This window comes from Anser anser (assembly GCF_964211835.1).
Source record: "Anser anser genome assembly, chromosome: Z".
Lineage (NCBI taxonomy): Eukaryota > Metazoa > Chordata > Aves > Anseriformes > Anatidae > Anser > Anser anser.
In genome coordinates, this window is record NC_139723.1 from 48,490,307 (window position 1) to 48,509,081 (window position 18,775).

Consider the following 18,775-nt stretch of genomic DNA (forward strand, 5'->3'; position numbering starts at 1 on the left):
GCTGGATGTTAGGAAAGAGCTCTTCACCGAGAGGGTGGTTGGGTACTAGAACAAGCTCCCCAGGGCAGTGGTCATGGCACCAAGCCTGCTGGAGTTCAAGAAGTGTTTCAACAACGCTCTCAGACACATTATCTGATTTTCTTTTTTGGATGGTCCTCTGGAAACCCAGGAATTGGACTCGATGATCCTTGTGGGTAACTTCCAACTCGGATATTATATGATTCTATGAAAGTATTTCTTTCTACCAGGACACAAATTCAACTCAATATATTTCTTAATTGTTTGCAAATTGCTGCTATGCAAAGTAACTGAGCACGCAGACTTAGAAGTATTTCAAAGACACATGCCTCTGTGAGGTTGCCATTTATTTGCATCTCTGTATTTCTCCAATATCATGGGGGCATAGACTTGTTTCTCTCTGTGCAAGAAGACAGACAATATCAATGTGTAAAAGTATAATGATAACTGTACAAAGATTGCATTTAAATGTGAAAAGCAATTATGTTCCTTAGAGATGAAAAAGTCAAGCAGCAAATGCAGTTTACGAGTTTCAACTAAGGTTATATTTTTCTTCATATTTTCTTTGAATTCCACACATACTATTTCTATATTGTTCAGAATGTGCTCTGAAAATCAATAGGTCCCCTACTGTACCTATGAAGAAATCCAGTGGCTTGGAAATTACAACAGCTTATATTCTAACATTAATGAGTTGAATAAAGAAAACACTTCACACAATGAATTTGAGATCATATTCCCAGTGTATTAGATCAGTTTATAAAGCTATTGGCATTTAATGTAGTCAGATTGCTGCAACATTGAGATATCCTCAACTTTCCTTGTTTGACTAAAAGTGTTCCATGCAGTACAATAAATTCTGCAATGAGATAAGCAGCTACTAGTGGAATGCACCCAAGCTTCTAGCGATAAACTGTGATCTTGCTAACTGCCTATGATGACAATATCATACTCAGTAAGGTGACTAGCACAGGAGGCACAAATACCTATAGCTTTCTAGTGCTGTATTGGAAGGGAAGGGAAGGGAAGGGAAGGGAAGGGAAGGGAAGGGAAGGGAAGGGAAGGGAAGGGAAGGGAAGGGAAGGGAAGGGAAGGGAAGGGAAGGGAAGGGAAGGGAAGGGAAGGGAAGGGAAGGGAAGGGAAGGGAAGGGAAGGGAAGGGAAGGGAAGGGAAGGGAAGGGAAGGGAAGGGAAGGGAAGGGAAGGGAAGGGAAGGGAAGGGAAGGGAAGGGAAGGGAAGGGAAGGGAAGGGAAGGGAAGGGAAGGGAAGGGAAGGGAAGGGAAGGGAAGGGAAGGGGGAAAGAAGACTACAAAACTGCGTGTTTTGTTTTGTTTTTTTGGTTGGTTGGTTTTTTGTTTGTTTGTTTGTTTTGTTTGTTTTCTTTTCAAGTCACTGCCTCCAGGAAATTAAAAATATTTTAAACTTTATGCAAAAGAAATACATCTGATACTTTTAGCAGGAAAGTGAAGAATACCTGCAAAAGCATGGCATTATATAACATGTACTATGAGGCTAGCTCATATCAGAGACCATCTCAGTCTCTGTCCAGGCATCTGAATCATCTCACTATTGTATTATAATATCAAGCAAACAGTTGGAAATAGTCTAGGAAATGTCATTATAAAAATTCACCTTGACATTTTTTTAACTTTTGCCAGAAGTCTTAATAAATAAATAGATAGATAAAAAGGAAAAGAAAAGCCAGACTCACATATATATATATAGACACCTTTGTTAAGCCTTGCCTCTATTTTCAACATGATTTTTTTTTTTTTTTGTCATAAAACCCATGAATCTAGAGGAGCACTAGATGTTTCCCCTAGCCCTGTCAATTCTAGCAGGCTGGGTTTTTTGCAACACTGGTCTCCAGCCCATGCTACAACTCACCTGATTCACAAAGAGCCATGTAACAGAATCAGTATCATAATACTAACCACACTGCTGTTTATAAGAAGGAGAAACAAATGAGGAAAGGATGTGGGAATCAAAGGAACAATAGTGGGTAGGAGACAGGGAATCAACTGTTGCACAGAATCATGGTTTCGAGCACCTGGTACTTGCCTACAGATCCAAACCCAATGAAAAAGTGGGAAGAAACCATTGATGCTTTTCAGTAGAATAGTACTTTAGCTCATTCTCCCAAAATAGCTCAATATAAACACATTCTTGTGAACCATCTCTCAAGAAGGAATTTACATATTTATATATATTAAATTTATATATATGTATTAATTTGGTGATGGAAGAGAAAAATGTGCATAGAGATACTAGCCTCTGCATTAAAGAATGTTTCTGTTGTGGGGAAGAGTACAGTTAACACATACAAATATGAGGACAATGCAGGGAACACATACACAAATAAATCCCTGACTTGCAAGACATCTTCAGATTCAGTGAACTCTGAAAAGGGAGACTAGACTGGGAAAGGTCCTTTGAGTCCAACAGCTGAGGAAACAGGAAGAGTGGGACAAAGCTCTTATGATGGTCACAAGAGAAACAACGATTACTTTGGTGAGTGGAAAGAGCAATCTACAGAAACTGCATAAGCTTCATATTTTCTTAAGCCAAACAAGTCTCAGCGGATAAGGATCTTTAAAGGGTTTAAGTATCTCTTTAAATGAGAAACCCGTCCAACAGAATGCACCAGCAAGGATGTTCATTGTTAACCTTATTTTCCCTTTTATAAAACAGAACAGATAGCTAAGGCAAATCACAAAATTTTTTGTAGAGTTCCCTCTTTGCTGTGGCTCCCCCACTTGAGGTACCACAACCAGATTACAATACAGCATCCATTAGATTGCAGAGATGCAAGTAGCAACTTCAGTTTATATCTCATAGCCATTATTTACTTGGTCTGCAGCAGTGAACTTTAGATTGTACTGAAACAAAATCCAAAACAGTATCTCTGTAGCCTAGAAGCATCTTGTTCATATCAATGAGAAAAACGTTTGATGAACAAAAATAGTGTTTCCTTAATAACTCAAAATTCATCCCTTATTTGGGAATCTGTTAATCAGCTATAAGAAGGAAATTTGTCAATGAGATTTTGAATATCCTTCTGTGAGTGATCAATAGCACTGTGTCTCAGTTAATGAAACACCTGTTTTCTACCATGCCATCATTTACAAGAACATTGTAAACAGTGATTCACATATTGTATTCTGCACATTTTTTAATTAGCTTAGATTTTCACCAATTTATTCTGCAGTCTGAAAAAGGCCACCCTGCTTGGAACACAAACTGGCATCTGCACAGTAACAAACAGGCACGAATAGCTATTGCTGTACTTGCATCATAACTCAATGCAATAGCATGAAACAGGACGTCTCTGAAGTCTTTTTGGTACCTCAGAGAGGTACCTCCCATAAGAGAGTTTTAATTAGGTTGTCAAATCTGCTGCCAAAGGACACACATAACTAAAGCTTGCTTTTCTAATGGCTTGTAGGAATTAATTTTCAGACTACAGCATCTTAAATCCTTTATATTATCCCTAGACTTTTGCATTCTCCTATTTAATGTTTTCATATACCCAGCACTAGGGCAGGTAACGCCAACTTCAAATATTCAGGAATATATCTGAGTTTAGTAGTCCTGGTCCACACAAGCTGAAAGCTTGAATTCTGACTAAATTGTATTTGCATACAACAAAATCTGTGTTATTCTATTGTCAATGTAAAGGATTGACAGATGCCTTTTAATAGGAAATTTTATGATAACTCTAATAACTAAGTTCTAAGGATATATCTTTTTAAAATGAAAATACATAATAAATAATAGTAATAATAATAATAATAATAATAATAATAATAATAATAATAATAAAAGGATGAACGTCTTCAATGCAGCTATATTGAATCAAATCAAATCCTGTCACAATTTTGATAACCGAGTGGGAGAACAGATATGCTCACCTTTGCAAGGTGGACCTCACTGTACCTATCTTCTTTATTAAGTTAATTAAAAGCTCTTTTTCTTGTCTGCCTTGTTGCTTCAGTAGCTGTCTATTTTCGCAACTTTTATCATGAAGCATGGCCTTACTCATTTCCACTGACAAATTTTTGAGACTCAGAGCTTCCCATCAGACACTTCAAAAATTCTAAGTCATCCAGACACATCCAGAGGTTGCATTTCCTTTTCTATCTGTTTCAAACCCGTTTTTGTATGCCTGTCTCTTGGGGGACCAATAACAGAATTCCCAAGAGCACATCTCATAGCAAAATACTTCTGATGTCTAGGAATCGTGTAACAAGAAAGCACTGGAGGAGAAGGAAAAAAAAAAAAGGGAGAGAACTGAAGTTACTGCAGATTTGGACTCTCCATAATAATTCTTCAAAGTTAAAAGAAAAATGAGGGCAAATATTGAAACATATCACAACCTCTTTCAAATTTTTCAACAAGAAAACAATCTCAATTTTCCAGGCTACATATGTATTTTCCCATACTTTTTTTTTTTCTGGAACAAAATATAAACACATTTTTTTTCCATTCTTTTGTTCTTGAACATAAATCTATAATAGGATTAAGCATAAATACTCTGACATCAGTGATGCTTCACTTGTCTTCTCAAGATCTTAATTTTTCCTGGTCTATAAACCAGTTCAGCTGCTAAAAGTAAATACTTTTCCATGTGTGTTCACGAAAAGATAATTAAATACATGAGTTAAATGCTGAAAAAGTAGTCACAGTAAACAACATGCTAATTCCATTCAGGGGAAATAATGAGAAATAAGGACATAATATAAAGCTATAATGAATTAGCACATTACTGTCAGATATTTTTTCTCTTACTTTATTTCCAGAGAACAAGGACTTAAATGTCTGGCAATAAAAGGCAGAGAGTTTTCATTTTCTTGTTTATTTAGCCTTTTTTTTCCCTTGCACCTTCCCAGTCCTTTCCTGCACCCCTGTTTCAGAGGGTTTTATAACAAGACAGCTTCTTTGTAATTCATGGGAAACTTCAAGAAGTTGCAATGGGAGCTCACCTCCTTTGTATTCTATTATTCTTTACACAAAACTTCCATTATGTCATTAAAGTAAGCATATTAATTAAGAACAAAGAGAATATAAGAGGGACAGAAAAAGCCTTCCTGTACTGGAAAAGAATATGATTTTATTTTTTTTTAATTTCTATTTTGAAGGTAGAACTCTAAATGAGCAGTTTTTGTGAAAGTATTATTGAAGTGCTGCTTCAGCAGAAGAAATAAGTATGTGTCTCTAAAGTGTTGCTTTTAGCTGCAAACACAGCAAATGTGTTACGATAGGATAGTTATATCACTTTCTAGTCAGTGTTAGACTAACAAGTGCAATTTATGCCTAAATGTGTTGTTGTGTTCTTAACTGATAGTATCATCTCAAGTACATTGAGAAGTACTTCTCTGTATTATGTTGTGATGAATAAAAGAATATCCCAGTGAATACTCTTTTGGATGAATTCCAAAAGCCTCATCCTTCCTACAGTGAAAAAAAAAATATCATATCACACAAATTAAAAAAAAAAATACACAGATCTCATCTGCAAAAGAGATTGTAAAAGGCAAAATAAAATAAGTTTTCATTGCTCCTTTCTTTATTTCTCATAATTTAAATTTTTGGTTGTCTTTTTAAAGAAATACGGTATTTTCAGACAAAACCCAAGGAAGTTTACAGAATTGGTAATAGATCTGAAACTACAAGAAAGCAAGATTTCAGAGACCTGTTTTGTTTTTTTGGGAGGTGGGCAGGGAAAACAGCATCTCTGCAATACCAACTCTCAGAATAGTAGATTGTTCACAGCATACAATCAGAAGTACTCAAGATTTTAAAAGATGTCTATTGATTCCGGATATTCAATTTGAAATCAGTCTCCTATTAAAAAAGGTCAGCCACTATCTAAAAATTATCAGGCCCCAAAGAAGTAAATGCCATAAAATCAGAAATCCCCAATTATTAATCACTTTTAAGTTTTGCCCATGGAGTTTGACAGTATCATTCTAATTATTAAACTTCCATCTCATTTTGAAATACATGTGCTTTGATTTCAGATACAGAACAGACTTTATATTAATAACAAATAATTATTATTTCCCCAGAGAGAAAGAAGAATACCAACATGATTTCCGTCCTAGTATGTCTAAGAAAATACAATCTTCAATATAATAACTCCGAACACAGTTTCGGGGAGAAAAACAAATGAGACTTGTGGAAGTCAATTTAACCACTACCATTTTATTATTTCAGTGAGAATCTGTTATCCTTACAGCTGCTTGATGGTGGTTTCTTTTTGCTATGTTTTCCTCATCTTCTGTGCTAAAAATCACATCCTAGCTCAACAATGACCTGTATCACAGATGAGTGGACTCAATTACATCACACACTGCTCAGAGCATTGCTCTCAAGAGTAATAGAATAAGTAAGCATGGAAAGACTTCTGAGGATTTTCTAGTCTAGACATCTTGCAGAATTGTTTAAATCCAGAATCTGAAACGTTTAATTCAGCAAATAGGTTAACAATCCTCTGTAAAAATGGAGGATTATGCATGTTTTTTCTAGAATCTAACAAAACTCAGTACAAAACATAAAAATCCTTCACAAAAAATTATAACAGGCAAAAAAAGTATTTTCCCCAGGATACTTCTGATAAGAAAATGATTCCTAAAATCATCATGAATTAATATGTAGAAGTTCAACCCTAACATTATTTAACAGATTAGTCCACACGTGCACTTAAGAAATAATGCACAGAAGAGCGTTTTTTTTTTTTACCCACCAGTAAACTGGTGTAATCTTGAGTAAACTCAAGATTAGCTGTTCAGAGAGGTTTATAGGACCAGTCTATTGGAAGAAGTTTCTTGTCAGTTTTCCTTATTGGCAGCCCACAGTAGGGAGACACTAGGCAACACGTTCAGGAGAGAGTCTTAACAAAATGATATGATGTTGAGGTGCGGGAAATTGCTTTAAAACTGAAATACAAGTAGTTATCTTTTTTAATTTTTATTTATTTTTTTATTAATTGATCTAAATAAGCAGTTAGCAAAAGCGTTAATCCAAAGTACTCAGAAACACACTAAAAACAAACAATTAAAAAATCTCTTCAGTGCACTATACAATTTTTATTTTTTTAATCTCAAAACTAATTGGCAGATGATATTTCAAGTGTTCTCTCTATGAATGGATAGTAATAAATGCCCTTCCAGCCCAGGCTATAAAAGTTGAAGATAACTCTTCCACTGTTATCTACTAGTTTATTCACTTTGATTAAGTATACAGAAAGTATTAAGTATACAGTTAGAAAGATTTACAGTTTTCACCACTCCAGCCAAAAAGCCATTTAATAGATGTCAAATTAAAAAAAAAAAAAAAAGTGTTGGTAACCAAAAGAAATGCTAGACATAGACGAAAGTCCAACCTGTCATACTTGACAAAGTATTTGTTCAGTAAATAATTTCTGCTCCCTTTAGCTAGTAAGAACTTACTATCTTATTTTATCCATGATAAAAATACATCTTTCATCTGACAATGGCAAAATAAGATCAGAAGTAAAATTGTTTATAATCCATCTTAGGATGTGAGGTGAACAGCAGTACACTGTGTGACCTGTGGCCCAGGCAGACACATCTTGCAGGCTTCGTTCATTCAAGCCCTCATCTTTCCTCCCAGTCACGCTGTTGACAGAGACCTATTGTTTCCATTTTTATTGGATCTTTTATTGCTATACTTTCTAGACATTGAAAACATCAGAAAAATATTATGTACAAATATAATGGATGAAGAACAGACACCTGCTTTTAACAAGCCCCTGCAAGCTAAATCCTCCAGCCAGAGCAGGCAGAGGAGCTGGGCTGGAGCACAGGGCTAAAGGGGCAAACAGGTGCACCCTCTTGCCAGACCACCACATAACCTGTAGCTGCCTAGGAAAGGGCAAGTGGGGGCAGAACCATCAGACAAAAATGTTACTTTGGATTTTAAGTTATAATCAGATCATTTTAGCAATTTCTGTCCTCAGCTAGAACTACTATTTTTGCTTTTGAGTGTGTTTTTTGATAACTATTGTTGGTACTCTCCTAATGTTTACAAGAAGCTATTGAGATTTGCAGAATCACAGAATGGTTGAGTTTGGACCTCTGGAGATCATCTGGTCCAACCCTCTGCCAAGCAGGGTCACCTACATCATGTTGCACAGGATGGTTTCCAGGTAGGTTTTGAATATATCCAGAGAAGGAGATTCCACAACCTCTCTGGGCAACCCGTGCCAGTGCTCTGTCACCCTCACACTAAAGAAGTGCCCACTCATATTCAGATGGAATTTTCTGTGTTTCAGTTTGTGCCTGTTGCCTCTTGTCTTGTCACTGGGCACCACTGAGAAGAGTCTGGCCCCATCCTCCGACACCCTTCAGATATTTATAGACATTGTTAAGATCCCCGCTCAGTCTCCTCTTTTCCAGGCTAAACAGTCCCAACTCTTTCAACCTCTCCTCATATGACAGGTGCTTCAGTCCCATCATCATCTTCGTAGCCCTCCTCTGGACTCACTCCAGTAGCTCCATGTCCCTCTTGTGCTGGGGAGCCCAGAACCGGACACAATACTCCAGCTGTGGCCTCACCAGGGCTGAGCAGAGGAGGAGGATCACCTTTCTTGACCTGCTGGCAACACTATTCCGAACGCACCCCAAGATACAATTGGCAGACTTCATTGGCCACAAGGGCACATTGCTGACCCATGGTTAACCTGCTGTCCACCAGGACTCCCAGGTCTCTCTCCACAGAGCTGCTCTCCAGCAGGTCAGCCCCCAGCCTGTACTGGTGCTTGGGGTTATTCCTCCCAAAGTGCAGGACCCTGCACTTGCCCTTGTCAAACATTATGATGTTCCTCTCTGCACAAATCTCCAGCCTGTCCAGGTCCCTCTGAATAAGAGTCACTGGAAGTGCTACTGGGCATCTGGAAAATTAATCCTCAGAGGAATTTTCAATGTTGATTTGCACAGTCTCAGGGTAATAGAGGCTGGCAGGCCCCTGGAGAGGTCTCCATCCCAGCCCCTGCCCAGGAGCAGGCCAAGGCCAGGCTGTTTGGGCCTGGGCTGTCCTAGTGGGGAAAAGGCTTCTCCTCATCTCCAGCCTGAGCCCCTCGTGCCTCAGCCCATGCCGTGCCTCCCGCCAGGCACTGCTGGGCAAAGCCCGGCCACATCTTCTCCGTCCCCTCCTGATGTCAGGGCTGCTGCTGCATACCCCCAAATCCATCCCTTCTCCTGGTTGAACGGGTCCCGCTCCACAGCCCCCATCCCTGGCTGTGAGGTCCTCTCCTCCTTGAGCTTCACAGAATCACAGAATCATCTAGATTGGAAGACACCTCCAAGATCACCTAGTTCAACCTCTGGCCTAACGCTAACAAGTCCTCTACTAAACCATATCACTAAGCTCTACATCTAAACGTCTTTTAAAGACCTCCAGGGATGGTGATTCAACCACTTCCCTGGGAAGCCCATTCCAATGCCTAACAATCCTTTCGGTAAAGATTTTTTTTCCTAATATCCAACCTAAACCACCCCTGGCGAGCTTGTCACTAGGTACAGAGGCCTGTCATCACCAGCAAGGTCTGCCAAAGAAGGTGGTGAGGACCTCTGCCTTATCTGTGTCTGTGTTCACTGTATGTTCTTATCCACGTGTAGTGATCCTTACTGAAAGACCACAGCACATCAAGGAGTCGGTGATCCACATAATAATTAACCTGAGTATGCCAAGGTCTGTGTTTGGCTTTCAGACTGTTGTGCTACACAAATCCCTTGATAACAGGATAAACTCTGCCAGCTAATTGTGAGAGAGGAGTCTGCAGGCAGCTCCCACTCAGCACCAGCAATTACACCACCTGCATGTCTTTGCCTTTATCTAGCAGTACAGCAAGAAATTCTCCTTTCTGTGGAAATTAGGAATAGAGGTGTTTCCTTGTCAGAAAATCCTATAATAGCTTGAATAAGCAAAATGGGGGAATCTTTTCTGTGTACAGGGTCTGTATGGTGTTCTGCAAATGGATTGGTACTTAATTAATGGATTGGTGACTTGGATTCAGTGCTGCTTAACCTGGGGTTCCCACCATCTGAAGGAACGCAAGACCTTTTCTGTTTATACCGATAGCTCAAACATCTTGAATGATACATTACAGTCCGAGTGCCTTTCTTATTGGGATCATAACTGACCAGTACTTCGTGGTGTCAAACACCATCTTTCAATGCATCCACATTTTCCTTGGTCAGCCTTTTACCACTAATGTAGAGGTAAATCTCTTCTTTCTGCCCTTTACATACTTTGCAAGTATTAACTTCATCTGAGCTTTGGCTTCCCTGACAGCATCCCTACATACTTGGACAATGTTTCTTGTTTCATCTTGCATTGCTATTCTCCCCCATCCTGTACACTGCCCTTTCACAGTGGAGTTTTGTCTTGACTTCGCTGCTTTGCCAGGCTGGCCATGTGTCTCCTTGTTTTTCTGAGTATCAGGACTATTGAGGACACTCTCCTCAAAGGCTGAACAGTTCTCCTGGGTTTGTCTGCCCTTCAGACCTGTCTCCAGTTCTATATCAGTTCCCTAAATAACTTAAAACCTGCTCTCCTAAAGCCCAGGGTCTGTGCTATGCTACTCTTCTGCCTCCCTCTTTCCCCTCAGAAACTTGTCTTCATTGTTTCATGATCACTACAGAGCAAAAGCTGTCATTACTAACCCATCCCCTACCTGTTCTCCTTTGTCAGCGAATAGTAGATACAGCTGTAGATCTATGCATTCCCCTTGTTTGTCCTTCCCAGTAGTAGTATAACAAGAAGTCACGTGACCCCCTCCAGCCATCTCCTGGATGGTTTGTGTCCTGACACGTTAAAGTTCCCAGTCAGGAAAGCTTCATCTACTGCCTTACTTAGTTGGTGGTCTGTAGCACACTCCCACCACAGTGTCATGCTTTGTGACCACTCCTCTGACCTGATTCACAGACTCTTAACCAGGTCTGGGCCCCACACACTGGAGCTGCTCCTTCTCAGGGGACCTCTTCCTTCCTGTCTGTCTCTCCTGAACGGCTTATCTCCATCCATCACAGCATTCCGATCAAGTCAGCTGTCCCACCATGGCGCAGATATCCCAGTAATGTCGTTATCTCTGTGACTATATGATGAGTTCTCATCCCTCCTGTTCAGCTTCCAGGCTGTGTATGAATGTACACATGCCCCAGAGGTGAGTGTCCTTTCACCTTGTTTTTATACACCCAAACTCTGCCTTGTTCCCCCCCCACACACCCTGCACCTTTTTCTTTTTGCCTTTACCTACCATTTTCTCACCTAGCTGGACTGTAATCGCCCTCTTACGGCACTCCCATTTAATGGTCTCCTCACTAGGTTGGCCATCTTCTTGGCAAAGATGTTTGCCACACTAAGTGAGAAGGAAAATGATGGCTTATTTCTTGAATTTACAAACTTGGAACTTCTAGGGCAAGCTAAACTTGCCTCAAGGCTGCCTAACGTGCTTCATGCTAAGTCACTCTGAAATCCAACTCTCCACTCACTGGGTGACACCTACAGTATCCATTTTTCCCAAACCTAAAACATATGTAATTATAGCTTAGCTCTGCCTTAACATGGTTGATTTCCCCCTGCCAATCTTTTGTATGGGGTCCATCTGATTTTAGCAGTCTGGGACAGGACCAATGACCTGACTCAGAGCTGTGATTTCATTGTTGCCAAAACAAAATAAAAAAGTAATATTTTATGTCTTCATACATTACTCACTATTTTTTATTTTTGTTTCTGAACTACTGTAAATACCCTGTGGGAAAATTCAGCTCAAAAATTAATAAAAAAAAAATTTGAACAATAAATTAAATGTTGCTATAATCATAAACTGTACAGCAGAACTGCCATTTAGCCCCTTTTTGATATACCAGAACACTATACTCTTCAGCCCCTATTTAAAAAGGGTTAAAAACACCACACAATTTGGAGGACAAAAGTACAAATCATATTCATATTTTGTTCAATAGAAGCTAGACATTCCTCTCTACAGGCAAAATTTAACATGATTCAAAATGTGTTGTTCTGAATAGCAAAACTTTCACCAACTTGAGCAGGGGGTTCCACTCAGCTTTCCATTTCCAGAGTTACACAAGCAGATGACAGAGAGAAGAAAACAGCAGAAAAGTCTTTGTTTCTAAGGCAATAGCCATTCTTTAAACTCTTAATGTGTAATACCATTACTCAAAGCGTAACCAGGGTTAGTGCACAATAATCAAAGATCATAGCTTCAAGTTAGGGATGGTTTAGAGGTAGCCACCTCTGTGTTTTAGGTGGTCTGACCAAGGCTAGCTCTTGCTAATCATTTCTGTCTCAAACACTCTTCCCTTCCTCAGATCTTGCCAATAAAACAACTCCTGCTCCATCACTCAAGAACTAATATAAAGCACTCAAAAACTAAACAAGCTAAACAAAACCATTGACTGTGTAAATAAGACTACAAATTATTCTTCATGAATTAGCAATTAAAGAAATAAAATAATTAAAAAATACTTTTAGGGTTATGACTTGTTACTTTTTCATTGAGTAAGGATGAAACATTAAGATCTGCAAGTTCTACAATCATGTGAAGTAAGGGCAGGTTGGAAAGCACAGATATTTGTACACCGTAACAGATGTGGAGAATGCAGAAAAACAACATAGCTGTTCTCAGTACCAACCACAATGTGCAATTACTACTTTAAATCTTCTGTATTTGACATAAAGTCTAAATCAAGTCTTTACAGGATGGAAATTAGTTCTTCAAAATGTAGAATTTTCTATTCCTTGCAAGACAATCACAGATACTCAAATAGCTTTGCAAGACATTCAGATGAGATTATTTATGCAGAACAAAAAAGACACACCTTGCTACCCCGCATTTTTATTTTTATTTTTTTTAATCCCCTTTCTAAAGAAATCAGTTTGTCGCATAGGATAAACCCCAGAGACTGATCTAAGGAAATCATATTCTCAGTTTTCAAAGAGGTGCTGAAATACTATCTACATCATCTTTCACCTATCCAAAACTATCTGCATACTGTAGCAGCCTCCCATAAGGCACATTACAAAAGGCTGTTACACTAGCCTGCTTATGGAGTGAGAGAGAGCAAGTCCACAGTTACTGGCCAGTTTCCAGATGACCAATAACAGGGAACAAAACAAGGCCTTTGAAAATAATAGTGATGATGATAATAATAATAATCAGAGAAACCATCTGAGCCCTCTGAACATAGGTATTAAGACAAGATCAGGCAAGACCCTATTCACCACCAGGAGCAAAGGAATACTTGTGCACAGTGTTAGTTATGTCTCTTCAACATTGACCCTCAAAAGGTCTCTTTAGCCCAGTGACAACCTTCAAAAAGTAAATTGTGGCAGAAATTAGAAGTTACTACAGGGAAAACACAACCAGGGAGGCAGGGCTGGGGGAAGGATGTAATAGTAACGCTAAAAGTAATTTAAATTTTACACTCTTTCAATGGATTTGCTGGGAAAGGAGTTGAGGAAAAGAAAGGGGGAGGTGGGAAATGCCTTAAAGATTAGTATGCTCTGCCTTCACTTCAGAAAATATTGTCAAATATATTAGCCTTTGTGAGGTGGAATTTCAGAAATCCTATACTCTCTTATAAAAAGAGAAGAGCACAATTTAAGAAAATAGACACTACTCAATGTCCCCTCACAAAGCCAGTGATCTATTATAAAAAAAAAAAAGGAAAAAAAAATAATAATCAACTTCTCCCACCTGTCCTCCAGTTTATGGCATTTAGAAGTTTAAGTGTAATGCAAATCCAGTAGTATACATACACCACCTTAATATTGCTTTAGACAAGATGTCAGGAAGTAGTTGCTCATCTACCCAGAAAAAAAAAATAATTTTATATATATATATATATATATATGTGGAAATGTAATGATTAATCAAAGACTAATACAGCCCTTCAAATCTGGCAAGCATTTGCAACCTGGATCTCATTCAGCATTCTGCCAGGAGTAAGGATTCATCTCCACTGTAAGCAAAAAGAACCACTGTTTCAAACAACAGAAACTCAACAAGCCCTTAAAAATAGACCTCTGAACTGCACTGTACTTGTTTCTGATGAGTTTTGGTGACAGACCAAACTTAAGGTACCTACTGGAAAAAAAAAAAAGTCAGTGTATTCTGAGAAAAAAGAAAAAAAAAAAAACAGCAAAACCTGAACTATAGTATTATAATCTGCAGGATGATACACATGAATGCAACTCTCTTCCTCTTCCCCCTCCATAAGAGAATACTGTTACTTTCTGTGATGCTTTCTTGTTGCCATGGCATCCTTTCTATTGTAGGTCTCTTTACCCTCATGCTATTTCCCCAGTTGGCACTCAACCTGTGGGCATCTTCCTCCCAGCTCAAAAGCTTATAAATATATGTTTCTTTTTGAAACAACACATTTCATCTGTGCATACAAGGTGCATCGTTCCACACCTCAGAGAGTTAGGTTTCAGCTAGAATGCAGAACACTGTTTCTAAGCACACAAGGACTGAGGTTGTACTTGGACAGTAAGCAGTTCATCCAAAATCTCTGTCTACATTCGTCCAGTACCTAGCACTGGGGTACTGATCACGAGAAGAGAGACCACCAAGCACTCTAGTAAGTACTATTCTTTTCTTCGACTTTACTACTCAATTTATTCTCTCAAGTTGCATGTATATCTCTCCAAGATGTTCATTTTCCTGACATGCAATCCATGCTGTGGCATGCATCCCCATCAAGATGTCTGTCCATCCACCTCAGAGATTATCTGCACATCCCACCGGGCTGGCTGAAGGCAGAAGCACCACCGAGGAAGACACCTTCTCAAGATGAAACCTCTGGTTCCCTAGTTAGTCTACCTGCCTGCAAGTGCTGTGCTTACGAGCGCAGCCGCTCCCCTCCCAGCGTGCGGAACGCAGCCACAGGTCTCCAGCCGCTACTTTGCGGCCCCGCCGGGAGCCGCCGCTGCTCTCCCAGGAGACGCGCTCCGCGTTGCACTTAGGAAAACACCTTCCGCTCACACACAGAAAAAGAAAAAGAAAGGAAAAAAAAAAGGGGGGGGGGGGGGGGCTGCAAAACAGGAGACTTTTGCCTGTCGTAACTACAAAGTCGGATGCACCGCATGGAAAGTGAGATTTTTTGGAGGAAAAGCAACAGGTTTGTTAATACCGCCCCCACCCCGCCACCGGGGGAGCACCCTGCTTCACGAGGGGCCCCGTCCCCGTCCCCGACCCGGGTCGCGGGCACTCACCGGCGGCGCGGGCGCGGAGTTTCCGCTGCGCTTGGCGGAGCCGCGCCGTGAGCTCAGCCGCCGCCAGGACTCCGCCAGCCGACCGCGGCCACTGCCGCGGCCACTGCCGCGGCCGCTGCCACTACCGCTGCCACTACCGCTGCCACTACCGCTGCCGCCGCCCGCCGCCCCCTCGGCGGCACAGCCCCGCTCCGCCGCCCCGAGGCTCCGCCGCCTCTGCCCCATGGCCCGCGGCGGCGTACCCGCTCCGCTCGGCTCGGCTCCGCGCAGCCCTTATCTTTAGCGATGCTGCCGAGACGAGGCGGCGGGGGGGCGGCGGGGCGGGCCGGGGCGGAGCGGCGCCGCCCGCCCCCCATGGCCGCGGGACCGCCCGAGGGGAGCCCCGGGAGTCGGGGCGGCGGCAGCCCCCCGGGGATGGGGCGAGGAGGTGGGGGCGGTGAGCCGGGGGCGGTGAGCCGGGGGCACCCGCCCGGGGGGCTTCTGGAGGAGAGCGGTGTGCGTGCAGGCAATTAGAGCTCGTCGTACCCCACGGCGAAATGAGAGTTAAGCATAGGGCGAGCGCCGCGAAAGGTGCTGTGTGAGTGGGAAAATGTGCGCGGTGAGGGTCGGGTAGCTATGTTCAATTCTGTCGTGACATGTTACACCCTTTCACTTCTGCGTCTGAGTATTGCCAAAATCTTACCGGGGGGCTCCCCTTCATTAGCCTACATTAACTGAACTAGATTAGTGGCTTCCCCGCAATAAAGCATGCTCCTTGTTAAAATGTTCATCCCTTACTGATGTGCGAGCTCCACAAAGCCCACCCTTTTTCTCTCCTGTTTACACTAAGGAGGATGGAAACACGAAGTCAGCAGCAAAAGGCAGTGTGGTACCTGTTGATAGGGTGCACCTTCTAGTGGTCTGGTTTCCTTTCTTAAATATAACTAGAAGCCTCTCTGGAATAAATGCCCTCTCTGCCAAAATGGCAAGGGTCTCCTATAGCTCCTGTCCTGGGGTCAGTATGCCACAGAGGGTGTTTTAGGAACGTGTATATCGGGTTCATCTATTCTACCTGCTGAGCACAGGGTGATGTACCGTGGGGAAAAGGTGCCTCTCCTCTGCCTTCTGAGATCATTGCTAATTCTTCTCCGTGAGGTGAGAGGATGCTTAAGTCTCCACGGCTGAACTAACAAGATGGCTAGTCAGCATGTTAAGAGTACAAGCTCAGACACTAAAAGGTAAAGCATTACAAGGTAAATATTTCTTCTTGGGCAACACAGTCATGCTAAAACCATCCAAAAAAAAAAAAAAAGAAAAAAAAAAAACACTAGATAGATATTCTGTTATTCAAGGATCATTAAAATACAGTGAGTGTTTTGCAGTCACTAAACCATTTACTTGCACTTTTGATTTATCTCTACAAGGATTTCCTAGAAGAATGCTTTACTGAAAAAGTCAGATGTATGCAGTTCTCTTCAGAAGCTGAACATTCTGTTTTTCTATCTTAAAAAGATATGACATTATAATGCACAATATTATTCTAGTTACAGCCACAGTACATTAAATGATATATGAAAGGATATTTCTTCCTCACAGTGTATCATCTACTGCTGTAACAGTAATCAAGAAAGAAAAGGCAGAGTTTCCAAAGAACGTGTTAAATCCTCCACTAAATAAAGGTTGGAAGCAAATGACTAAGGATTTTATTATGGCATCAGGTAGTCTAATTCCTTTCACTCCCGTAATTAGATTCCAGTCTGATTGTTTACCTCCTATTCTGTGGGGATACACATGATCAGAAGGCTCTTTTCCTTCCAATACCTGTAACTATAGCAAATCACTTCATTTGGATGAACTATTCTCATGACTGCTTTTAGCTTCATTTATTCCGTACTGAGGCACATCAGTACTAGGTCAACATTACTGAATAAGTCAATTAGTTTTATCATTTTTATTAACATCTACAGATCAACTCCTCTGGTGTCTCCTCTATCTGCTAGTCATACTATTAAATTTCCCAAAGCAGTGTTTTTCTTTAATTAGGCAGTAGAGGATTCTAATGATTTTCAAATCCCACAGAAATTTGTAAGTGACTTTGTTGGGTTTTGGTGGGTTTTTTTGTTTGTTTTGTTTTGTGTTTTGTTGTTGTTGTTGTTCTTGTTCTTGTTGTTTGTGTTTTGTTTTTATCTTTTGTTTTGTTTTGCTTTAATCAAATTAAATAACACCCAGAACACATACTCCTAAAGAGTCTTTTCTAGGAGAGTGGGGAATCTCTAAAGGAATTCACAGCCAGGATACAAAAATGTTTGTGTTACTGACTTACCAATAGACTTTGACTCTTTGCAGCTAGAAGATGAAGTCTGCTTCCTTCACCTGTTTTGTTTTACAAATTTACTGAAAGTACACTCGATCACCTCATCCAGATCATTGATAAAGATATTGAAGTGGCCCTAGTATTGAACCTAGGGGGACTCCACTAGTGGCCAGCCTCCAGCTGGATCTAACTCCATTCACCACAACTCTTTGGGCCTAGCCACCCAGCCAGCTTTTTACCCAGTGAAAAGTAAACCAGTCCAGGCCTTGAGCAGCCAGCTTCTTCAGGAGAATGCTGTGGGAAACTGTGTCAAAAGCTTTACTGAAGTCTAGATAGACCATATGCACAAACTTTTCCTCATCCACTGAGCATGTCACCTTGTTATACAAGGAGATCAGATTTATCAAGCAGGACCTGCCTTTCATAAGCCCATGCTGACTGGGCCTGATCACCTGGTTGCCCTGTAGATGCTGCATGATGACATTCAAGATAATCTGCTCGGTGAGCTTCCCTGGCACCGAGGGACCTGGCACCTGTCTACAGACAGGCCTGGAGTTTCCCAGATCCTCCTTCCAGCCGTTCTTGTAGATGGGCGACACATTTGCTAGCTGCCAGTTGACTGGGACCTCCCCTGACAGTCAGGACTGCTGATAAATGATGGAAAGCAGCTTGCTGAGCACTTCCACCAACTCCCTCAGAACCCTTGGCTGGATCCCATCTGACCCCATAGTCTTGTGCACACGTAAGTGGAGTAGCAGGTTGTTAACCAATTCCTCTTGGATTGTGAGGGCTTCATTCTGCTCCCTGTCCCTATCCAGCAGCTCAAGGAGCTGAGTGTCTGGAGAACAACTGGTTTTGCTGCTAATGACTGAGACAAAGAAGTCATTAAGAACCTCACTATTTTCCTCATCTCTTGTCAGCTTTTCCCCACACATCCAATAAAGGAGGGAGATTCTTCTTAGTCCTCCTTACCTTGTTTATGCATATCAGTTTATAAAAACATTTTGTCTTTAACAGCAGTAGCCAAATTGAGTTCTAGCTGGGCTTTGGCCCTTCTAATTTTCTGTCTTCACAGCCTCATGACATCTTTACAGTCCTCCTGAGTGGCCTGCTCCTTCTTCCAAAGGTCACAAACTCTCGTTCTTCCTGAGCTCTATCCAGAGCTCCCTGTTCAGCCAGGCCAGTTTTCTTCTGCCCCGG

At 41.1% G+C, this 18,775-nt stretch overlaps 1 protein-coding gene across 1 annotated transcript in view; it reads right to left on the reverse strand.

Moving 5' to 3' along the window:
- The window catches only part of TRPM3 (transient receptor potential cation channel subfamily M member 3), a 436,512-nt gene extending 420,899 nt beyond the window's left edge, over positions 1 to 15,613 (reverse strand). The window contains exon 1 of the mRNA XM_083817139.1: positions 15,283 to 15,613. Coding sequence (XP_083673265.1) covers positions 15,283 to 15,507 — 225 coding nt within the window. The 5' untranslated portion in view covers positions 15,508 to 15,613. The remainder of the gene's footprint in view (positions 1 to 15,282) is intronic.
- Positions 15,614 to 18,775: the final 3,162 nt, after the last annotated feature.